This window comes from Rhinolophus sinicus, linkage group LG02 (assembly GCF_036562045.2).
Source record: "Rhinolophus sinicus isolate RSC01 linkage group LG02, ASM3656204v1, whole genome shotgun sequence".
Classification (NCBI taxonomy): Eukaryota; Metazoa; Chordata; class Mammalia; order Chiroptera; family Rhinolophidae; genus Rhinolophus; species Rhinolophus sinicus.
The window spans coordinates 146,587,150-146,598,623 of NC_133752.1; the positions used below are offsets into that span (position 1 = coordinate 146,587,150).

At 38.5% G+C, this 11,474-nt stretch overlaps 1 protein-coding gene across 1 annotated transcript in view; it reads right to left on the reverse strand.

The window, feature by feature from the left end:
* The window catches only part of NCKAP1L (NCK associated protein 1 like), a 40,485-nt gene extending 40,283 nt beyond the window's left edge, over window positions 1-202 (reverse strand). Inside the window, exon 1 of the mRNA XM_019724390.2 lies at window positions 18-202. Within this exon, the coding sequence (XP_019579949.2) occupies window positions 18-119 (102 nt within the window). The 5' untranslated portion in view covers window positions 120-202. The remainder of the gene's footprint in view (window positions 1-17) is intronic.
* Window positions 203-11,474: the final 11,272 nt, after the last annotated feature.

Below are 11,474 nucleotides of genomic sequence, written 5' to 3' on the forward strand. Positions count from 1 at the left end.
CCGTTGCTCATGCTTACCTTCTTGATGTTATACATACGGATGAGAACCCCCTGACCTCGATCATTCAGGATAGTGAGCTTCTCTGCAAATTTATGCTGGTAGGCAGAGGTCAAAGACATGATGGCCACTGAGAGAGCCGAGCATCCAGACAGCGATGCCTGATCTCCCCCAAACACTTTCAGCTTGGGTGGTGACACCTTCTGGGCGGAGGGACTCAGCCTGGTTGGTGCACTGGTCTTCCTGTTGCCTCCACAATTGGTTCATGGGTAAAAGCAGTCATTACAGCTCACAGGCCCTCGGAATCTTCTTGTGCTTCCTCTTGCACACTCAGCAGGGGAGACTTCCTCTTTCTAGCTATGTAGCTAATACTGTGAAATGGGTGGAGGCTGGTGAGAGGGACAAGCTTTCAAGGCTCTTCACAGTCTGGCACCAACCCTTTTGGCCTTACCTAACCTCCACTAGTGTCCTATATAAAGTTCTATACCAGACAAACAAGTATTGACCATCCCACTCCCATATACCTTTATACTTTCCCTCTTTTATATCCCCATCAAGGATGCCTATGTTATTAATTCCTGAACCTTAGGTACATCCATCCTTTAGGGCCCAGATTAAGTCCCAACTCCTAATTACCCCATCCAATGTCAATGATTCCTTTTATATCTTTTAAGTATATGTGTTATCTCCCCCACCTACATCATAAGCTCCTTAATGATAAGAATTGTATCTAATACTTCTTTATATATCCCTCACAATGCTCTAGTACAGTAATTCTCAAAATGTGATCAGATAAGCACCACGAGGAAAGTTATTAGACATACAAATTCTCAGGTCCTACCCCAGACCTAGTGAATACAAAACTCCAGAGTAGTGTCCCGTACTCTGTTGTAACAATGCACTCTCAAGTTTAAGAACCACTGCTCTATTACAATGGTTCTTAAAGGTGCTTGTGAAACTGAGACCAATCCCTGTCCCCTGAGATTCAGGATTGATGGGTCTGCAGTGGGGTCTAGAATCTGCATTTATAAGACTCCTAGGAAGTTTTGGTGCAAATGTTCCATCAAACACATGTTGAGGAACACTGGTCTAGAACACCACCTCCTGGACAGTGGCCACTCAATAAACATGCTGGTTTATTTGTTGAATTATTAAGACTAACTAGGAAAATAGGCCTCATGAAGAAGAATCAAATTAATAGACTTTAAATCTTAGAAGACTGGGTGAATTTTAGCACTAAAATATTCTTGCCATTCTAACCAAGCTATAAACTCCTTTACTCGAGAAAACCAACTCACCTTCAAGTGTCTTTCAAGGCAGAAGATCCTTGGAAAAATTCTAAATGAAACAGAGTTGTCTTCATATCTACCTCCCTTCTAATACCTTTTCCCCACTTTTCAACCATTGCCACTTTCCATATCCAGGGCTCCCACATTGTCCCAATATACCCTGGGACAGAGGGAGGGGAAAGCTGATTAGCATTATTATTTAAGGAACTTAATATGTTTGCTCCCAAGAGAATCTATTTTTTAAAGAAACAAGATGGCTATGCTTAACACATGAAATTTCAAACATCTGTAAAGGAAATGTTGCATTTTTGGAAATGAATCTGCCTTCCAGTTTATATACTGGCTGTGTCCCTAGAAAGTTATGGGCCTGGCATTAGATGATACTGGCCCTGAAGATCTGAATCACCTGCTGTTTTCAAAGAAACCCAGGTTTTATTAAAGAGACGTGTGGGATTTATATTGGCCTTTTGCCTTGGAGAGGAGAATAAGGAGCAGGCAGTAAGACACCCACATCTAGGAAGCTGAGCAGCAGTCTTCATACAGATTAGTATAGTTCTGCTGGATCTTCCTCATTTGCATGTCTTACCTTTGTCCTGAAAATTATTTTAAAGACTCTCCATACCAAGACAGTCTTATCTTCTGCTGTCCCTTGATAACGTACTCCCCAACCTCCCGGACCATGTTCTCAGTCTACTGGGAATACAACTTCTGACAATTAAGTTCACAAACCTGTTGCAACGAGATTGCTAACCTTTTTTTGATATCAGAGGGATTATTCATTATAAATTTGTACCAACTGGACAAATAGTTCACCAAGTTTACTATTTGGAAGTGCTGAAAATGCTGCGTGAAAAAGTTAGACGACCTGAACTTTTTGCCAACAATTCATAGTTCACCCTCCCTACTCACCTGATCTGGACCCCAATTACTTCTTTCTTTACCCGAAGAAAGGAAATATTGAAAGGAAGACATTTTGATGACATTCAGGATATCAAGGGTAATACGACAACAGCTCTGATGGCCATTCCAGAAAAAGAGTTCCAAAATTGCTTTGAAGGGTGGACTAGGCACTGGTATTGGTGCATAGCTTTCCAAGGGGAGTACTTTGAAAGTGACTGTAGTGATATTCAGCAATGAGGTATGTAGCACTTTTGCCAGGATGAGTTCGCAAACTTAATTGTCTGACTTTGTATGCTATGTTCATTGCTGCCTTTCTCACTTAAGTATGCTTTCCCTTTTACTGACCCAAACTTAGTGGATCTTCTGGATCTAGCTCAAATAGTCCCAAGCCCAGCCCTTGCTGAATTCCTATACACTAGGTCTATACCACATACTTCACATTTAAATTAAGGTCCACCTTTAATTGTCCATTTCATATTATACTGCCACCCCAGCTGAACTGTAAGATTGATGGAGCTTGAAAACATTTATTTGCCTGTACTTGGTATATAGGAAAAGCCTACATTTTAACATCAGCCATAATTTGGGGTTCAAATATAGTTGAGTACAGTAGGCTAAGCCTTATGATTTAGAGTCTAAGAGCCCAGGTTCCGGAGCCAGATAGTTTGAATTCAGATCCCAACTCTATCACTTACCAGTTCAGTTTTGCAAACCAGTTTCTGAGTCTGTAAAACGAAGATAATATTGCTAATAGTTCTTATTTTATGGGGCTATTGTATGTATTAAATAAGTTACTACATGTAAAGTGATGGCCTAGCTATTTACTATGTACCAAGTACTTGAAGTGCTTTACATGTATTACCTCAAATAATAATAATGGTATTCAAACACATACTAGCTTTGTAACTTTAGGCCATCACCACTGAGTTGGTTTCCTAATCTATAAAATGGCAGTCATCACTCATACAACTGTGGGAGTGATTAAATTATAAGGTACATGTAAACATTTGGCTCAAGGCCTGTACATTGAATTAGGTATGCCAACAATAAAGTAATTTTTTTATTGTTGAGGATGTATGACCTTGTCACTTTACGTGGAATTCTATTTGGCGCTGCATAAAGAAAAAGACCAGGTTTAAAAATAGGATTAATCATGCCAACTGGTAGTCTTTAGAGAAACTTCATTGGAGGAATCATGCAGCAGTTCCACCTGGAACCAGAAGGCGCCCATCCAAGGACAGCTGAATTACTCCAGAGCAGGGCCTAGTAACCCTAGCTACAAATCAGAATCCCCTATGGAACTCTCTTAAAGCCAGTTAGCCAGATTCCATTCACGAAGATTCTACTGTGTTTCCCCGAAAATAAGACTGGGTCTTATATTAATTTTTGCTCCAAAAGACGCATTAGGACTTATGTTCAGGAGACGTCATCCTGAAAAATCATGCTAGGGTGTATTTTCTGGTTAGGTCTTATTTTCGGGGAAACACGGTAACCCAGTAGTTCTGGAGTGGGGCCAAAGGATCCGTCACTTCAAAACTACTCAGTGTTTCTCATACACAACCAGGATTGAGAATCACTTCTCCAAGACTTAACTATAATATCAGAAACTTCGAAACCTCTGAGAAACCACAGAACATATGGTGGGAGAAGAGGGTGCATAGCCTGTACAAAAAGTTGACTCATATCACTTGACTGAAAGGTACTGTGCGTTCCCTCTCCTCAAACTTCAGCTATTTGCCTTGTTTTGCCTTGCAGAAGAATTGTTTTCCTCTTCAAATGACACCACGCCTTGGGACTCCTGAGAGAAATACTTCAAAAATAAGGTAGGTCTTAAGATCCTTTAGTGTCAAGGCAGCATATCAAGGTCTTAACAAAACTAACATGTATTTAACCAAATGGCTTCCATTAGAGTCTTGGCCTCCCTATTTGGATATTTAGGTAGCAATAATTAGGTGAATGATCCAACGTTGCCAATTCTCACTAGCTGTTCTGAAGAACTTTTTGTTAATTAAGACCAGCCCTTATCAGTCTGGTCAAACTTCGTCCTTTTCTAGGCTGCTGACTAAAATAAGGGTTTGGGGTTATCTGAGGACTACATTTAGGTATTAAAGTTCTTTCCCCATTATCTTTAAGAATCTAAAGATAACCGCATACAATATTAGATTATACTCCAGCCTTTATTTTTCAGAAAGCCAACTCACTTCATAATAAGTGGTCATGACTATAATTTAATAATTAATATGCAGTGTAAGCTTTAAAGAACCACCATGACTTACATTCCTGAAAGGTACCTGAGTCTGGACTTTATCACCTAAACACCCTCAGGAAAATCTGACATATAACAGCCTAGTTCTGTGCCTTTTGTCTGTGCCCTAGGCATGATGCAAAGCAGAATTGAAATGGTCAATTCTAGGCACTTTTCTAACACTGCTGCTCATGTGAGTCAGCCTTGATCTGTTTTCCCCCTTATCAGGCCATGCTATCCCTGCTTTACAGAAATCTCAGCTGTAGCTGTTGCCTGGAAACTTGGGAGTCCTTGAAGTAAATGTCTGCTAGGATAGCTAAACACAGATAGAGAAAGGAGGCCTCCTATTGGCAATAAAATGCAGCAGATTTGAAATGGTGTATTTTTAGTTCACTTCAGGGAGTCTTCATATGTTAATATCTACAATTTTAGAAACTTCAGACTGACATTCTCAGATAATTATAAAGTAGCCTGAACTTGAACATGGTACTTACTGTTCATTCTTCCAATCCCCTCTCCCCAAAAGTAGCTATGCTGACCTATCTGCCAAGTAGCATCCTTGTCTGGCAAACAGCTTAATAGACAAATTTGGAGAAGTGATGGAAGGGGGCAATGCTGAAGAGTAAAGGAACCAGCTGCCCCAGACTTGCCTTCTCCAGCATTCAAGCTTATGGTGTTAAATTTCATCTCACCCAGTACTGTGAGTTTTCCAAGGAATCCTGCCTGTTCAATACTCTATTTGGGGGCAGACTATTTGAAACAGACTATAAGACTACAAATATGTACAAATGTTAGGTTTTGGTCTTTCAAGGCATATAGGCAGTTAATATCTCCTATTATCTATCAGGCTAAGCTATTGACTTACTTATCCAAAACTTTCATAGGTAAGACTTGAGATACCCACATCTTTCACACCACTCTTCTTTTGAGAACAGAAAATAGATCTATGTCAAGATGACCTGATGTTGAATGTCAATATTTTCTCTGCCAACCCATGGTTGCTGCTATTTAGGCCTCATGGAGCCAGAAGCCTTAGAAATATGTCCTTGGGTCATACCTAAACCGCAGGATGCCAGTCAGCAGGTTACAGTACCACCTGGCCTTATGTAGAAAGGTAAGTTTCCCTCATAAGAAATATTAAGTCACTGGGGGGAGAATACAAAAGGTTAAAGACTTTTTTTAAAAAAAGAACAAGCTTCTGACCATACACAGCACCTAGCAGTTCTTATTCTTTTCATGTTGTGACTGTCACATTCCACACTTGGCTTCCCAAGTTGCCACAAAAGAGAATGCAGAAGGTACAGCTGACTCTTAACCACCTCACCCCAGAAGAGAATACTTCACTGACTTTTCATTAGCAAAAACTAGTCACAGGACCATCCCTAAATGTAAAGGAGGTAGAAATATAGTCCCTGGTAGAGCAGCCACTTCCCAGAAACAATGATGGAAGGGAGACTCAAGTCTCTGCTGCCAGCTAGCCTACTCTGCAACAATATGTAAATGCTTAGTACATGTGTTACTTCTTCCTCCTTTCCTTCTTTCTACATAACACACATCAGGAGTAGCCGGGTAGCTCGGTTGGTTGGAGTGCGGTGCTCTTAACAACAAGGTTGCCAGTTCAATCCCCACATGGGCCACTGTGAGCTGCCCTCCATATTTCATAGCTATGGAAGTCTAAGCCAAATGGGAGGAATAAAAAACAAAAGAAAGTTTCTATTCTGCTTCTATAACTTCTGATCTGCTTCATTTCAGAGCCATTTAATCTTCCAAAGGTTATTTCTCCAAGTTTAGAACCAAATGAAAAACTTTCTAATGCTGCCAATCAGATTCCTGATGTCTGGAATATAGAGGAGCAAGGGTGAAACAGTGAACACAGTCATAAATGAAGTCTTGGACCCTAAGTCCTTCATAGCTAATAAGTATTGCAGCTCTGAGTAATTGTTTTACTCTTCCTCCCACAAAATTCTTCACTGCAACAATCAAAATAGTAAATTGAGAATTCATCTGTCTCTGGAGAGGCAGATGAAAGGTGTCTAATTAAAATCTCAATTAACTTACAACAGTTAAAAGAGCTTTCTATCTTACCAATACTTGGTCATTGTCCATAGAAAAAAAAAATACTGGTATAAACTGAAACTTGTAACCTGAAATGTTGGGATTTATCCTGTCTCAACTAATATCCTTGCTGTAAGATGCAACACGCTATAATGGAGAACAAACTAGCTTTTCAATCAGATCTAGGTTCAACTATCTGTTTTGGCCTAAAGGGAAGTTACTTCTCAAACACAGTATTCCTCACCTATAAAAGAAATAACATCTACTTCATAGGTAGATTAATATTAAATTAAGATGTATGTGTGTTAGAGCAATGCAGCTCCTTTAACAGATAAAATCCAAATTGTGTTAATATCATGGTTTAATACAACAGAAGTTTCCTCGTATACAATCTCAGTGCTAGTTATCTAGTGGGGGTGGTGATTTGAGAACATAAGTTCTTTTCATCTTGTGACTGTCACCTTCCACACTTGGCTTCCCAAGTTGCCACAAAAGAGAACGCAGAAGGTACAGCTGACTCTTAACCACCTCACCCCAGAAGAGAATACTTCACTCACTTTTCATTAGCAAAAACTAGTCACAGGACCATCCCTAAATGTAAAGGAGGTAGAAATATAGTCCCTGGTAGAGCAGCCACTTCCCAGAAACAACGATGGAAGGGAGACTCAAGTCTCTGCTGCCAGCTAGCCTACTCTGCAACAATATGTAAATGCTTAGTACATGTGTTACTTCTTCCTCCTTTCCTTCTTTCTACATAACACACATCAGGAGTAGCCGGGTAGCTCAGTTGGTTAGAGCGCGGTGCTCTTAACAACAAGGTTGCCGGTTCGATCCCCACATGGGCCACTGTGAGCTGCACCCTCCACAACTAAATTGAAACAACTACTTGACTTGGAGCTGATGGGTCCTGGAAAAACACACTTAAATAAATAGAAGTTTAAAAAAAAAAAACTGCACTAAACTTAAATAAATAAATAACACACATCATTCTCCTTCATTTGTTCTTAAGACACTTGCTCCCAAAATGCTGATTTGTGAAAGGTAAATCATCTTATAGAAGTTATTGAAATAAAGAACAGAATACCTTTAAGATGGACACTCAAAGTGAGATGGTCACTAAAGTCATAGACATGACAGATGCCTAAGCTTCAATTACAAATTTTAAGAGATCTGTATTCGTAGGCTCTGAGTACTTCCATTCCTTCTTCTAAGGCTCCACTTAGGACTTTAATCCATTAAGGACTTCATTACATAAGGTTCTCAATTCTGTATAAGATTTTCAAGAAATAAAAAACCAATTCCTAAAACAATGAAGGGAAAAGAATTAGTTATATTATACAAGGTCTGACAATTAAGTTCACAAACTTGTTGCAATGATGTTGCTAACCTTTTTTTATATCAGAGGGATTATTCATTATGAATTTATACCAACTGGACAGACACTTAACCAAGTTTACTATTTGGAAATGCTGAAAAGGCTGCTTGAAAAAATTAGATGACCCGAACTTTTTGCCAACAATTCATGGCTCTGCATTACGACAATGCACCAGCTCACACAGCACTGTGAGGGAGTTTTTAGCCAGTAAACAAATAACTGTATTGGAACACCCTCCCTACTCACCTGATTTGGACCCCAATGCCTTCTTTCTTTACTCAAAGATAAAGGAAATACTGAAAGTAAGACATTGTGATGACATTCAGGACATCAAGGGTAACACGATGACAGCTCTGATGGCCATTCCAGAAAAAGAGTTCCAAAATTGCTTTGATGAGTGGGCTAGGCACTGGTATCGGTACAGAGCTTCCCAAGGGGAGTACTTCAAAGGTGACCATAGTGATATTCAGCCATGAGGTATGTAGCACTTTTTCTAGGATGAGTTCACGAACTTAATTGTCTGACCTCGTATGTGAACCAAGTCAGGATTCCCACCCAAACAAGCTTGAAGGTCACATCCAAGAGTTAGAGGGGCCCAGGATGGAGTTACCCACCACATATAGGGGGAAGGGAAGGTGCAGAGGAACTATTTGAAACAGAAGCCAGCACAAAATCAGGAGATCCTATTCTGACATTTAGTAATATCAACTATTTTTTATAAAGTAACTTTAATTTCCTAGCACTGGTTATCTAGACTAATTCTTTAGGTCATTTTTCAACTAACTTTCCCCTTTTGGTCATCTCCTACAGTGACTCAAGAGACATAAAAGAGACTATGGATAATAAACATCCTAACAACTACAGTCTAAGTCCTGAAGAAAAAGTAGAGTAACTTTTTAAATTAATATCATAGTTTTAACACATATGAATATAATGCTTAACATATTAACATAGCTTTAACTAATAACACTAATGTTATATTCTAAATCTTCAAAGATTCTTAGACAAGCTTTTCTTTTTAAAAACTAAATCATATTTTCTATTCTAAATCCTCCTCCCCCCACAATAGAATGCAGGAAAAGTCCTGATAGCTTTAAATCAGACTTTGAAGAAAGAGCTGTCCAGGAATCTATTTGAAATGCTAACACACATCAAGATTAGGTCTTCCATAAAAACACTCACTATCAAAACGGCATTACTTCAATGTTCTCTTTCTATCCACAGGTCAGAAAAAGTGATAGAGAAGTTGTGGATTAAAAAGACAGCAGACAGAAGACATATTATTAAGCCTTTTAAAAAACTGTGGGGAAATCTTAACTGTCAGGTTTTAGGTAACAACTCTTGTCATTGTTGCCATCTTAACACGTTTTGGTGTTTTTTTTAATTTAAGTAAAGAATATTTTTCCTACGACAAGCTTCATTTGGTTTTCTATTCTTCCTTATTTTCATATCCTCATTTGTCAACCAGAAAGCTAGAGTGTTTATTTGCCTATTTCCTTTAGTAGGAGAAATACAGTCACCATGTGGGCTATGATGCTATTCCTTAATTAGGTTCTTTATCCTCCAACTTTTTCTCCTACCTCCATGTCATTTACTATATGACCATCAGATCAACATACTTCAATCAATTCTCTGTACAAACCTTTCATGCTTAAAGGATATAGTTTTTATGGCAAGCTGAGTTTGGAACACGGCTCCAAACCTACCTTCCTCACTCTGTAGAAATCAGTTTACTCCCATCGTAAGTCTGCCTTATTCTTTTTCACTCTGTTCATTTTAAAATGTCACCCCTTTGTCCTTCAACCATTCAAATCCCTGTTCTAGCTTTTTCAAAGTCCAATTCTTAATCCTCACCTCATTTAGCACACACAGAATCATCTCCAACCTCAACCATAGCACAAGCAGAATGACATGCTGACTTGTATTTACTACACCACTAGCCTGCTGTGCTTCTGGTAGATATTCAAATACTTGCTGTTAAACTGAACCAATTTACAACAGGCCAAAAATTGGTTCCTCTTAAGCTGCAATTTTTTATTGCAGCTAGCTAATTTTAAAAAAAGGACTTGGTTTTTGCTAGTTTACTGATTAGTTCAGGTATATTTAGATTTCCAATTAAAAGTAGAAGTTGTAGTCAAATAAATATTTTCTGCCCTTAGAAGTGTTAGCCCTATCTAAGTATTTTCTAGATCCTTTTCAAATGATCTTTTTCTTCAGTTAAAGCAGAAAATAGAAGGTAAAAAACTAGATACTTTTAGCATCTACTGCATTCCAGTATACTTTGTACAAAAATGGGCCAATGACTTTCTCCCTTAAATTTACATAACATAAACAAGATTTACTTTATCTCTTGACTAAGGCTTTACACACATTTTTAATTTCTTTAATTTCACTTTGGCATATTAACAGCAGACTACATAAAAACAAAAGAATGTAAGAAGAGATGGCCCAAAAAGATAAAGATGCCTTCCTTTGTCATTTATTTTATATATGTGGCATCTTTCCCTAAAAGGCCACGCAGTGTCCATTGGGGTACCACATAAATTTTCCTCCAAATCAGAGTACTCCTGAGCATGAAAGGGGGAGCAATAATTATCCTGAACAACCAGACAACCCAGGTCAGCCACCCACCTCTTAAGGCATAAAACATCACTTATTAGGCATTTGTGTCATTCAAAATGCCAGTGCCGGTTCTACTCAAATCTCACTTTAAGAACTTTTAAGCTCCTCGGAGGAAGGCACAATAGAAACTGAAATATCAGTTTTTGGCTTCTAACATAACATTCTGTCAAAGCTTCAAGAAAGACCAAACAAACTTATGGAAAAATACTTTTTAAAAAATGCAAAGTTTAAAAATCAATGTATGTCTCAAAGCCTGCCTAGATTACCCAAGTCCTAACTATTCCCCCACGCTCCCATAACAGGTGGCTTATGTCTCCATTTAACCTCCTTTCATTCTGATTTTTTGTAATTAAACTATAAGATGCTTTAAGAGTGGCAGGATCTTTATTATGCACTAGTCCTGTAACCACAAAAAAATCAAAGTTGCTCATTGTGGAGAAACTATACTTTATAGATATGATAGTGGGGTAAAAAGAAACTCTATGCTCTGGGCTAAATATTTATACTGAATAAATCAATCTTTCAAAAACCTTGGTAACCAGGCTCACTCATCTTCACCAAAAAGCCCTATCAAGGCAATTTAAATTATATTTATGTAACAGTAAAGACTTTCCAGTTGTAAAGTTTCTTCCCTAAAATCAGGTTTTAGAGTTTCCACCCTTACATTCACAGTATAAACTGTAGGGAAAAAATTGCTAAGGCCCATTACTCATGTCCTAGATACATACCAAAACATATCCCATCAGTTCCACATCTTTATCCGATTGTTGGTCCATACTTTATAGGCCTTTTCGTGCAGGCTTTCCAAGCAGCTGTGGTATGAAACAGGGAAAGGAAAAAACTCAAATATTTTAGTCTCTTCTTCCCACATATTCTCTTATAAGATAGATGATGTCTTATAGGTGCTGACAAAATATACCTGTCCTCTCAAGTCAAATAAATAATCAAGTATCTACTATGTTTGTGGCACGATGTTAAGAACTGTAGTGGG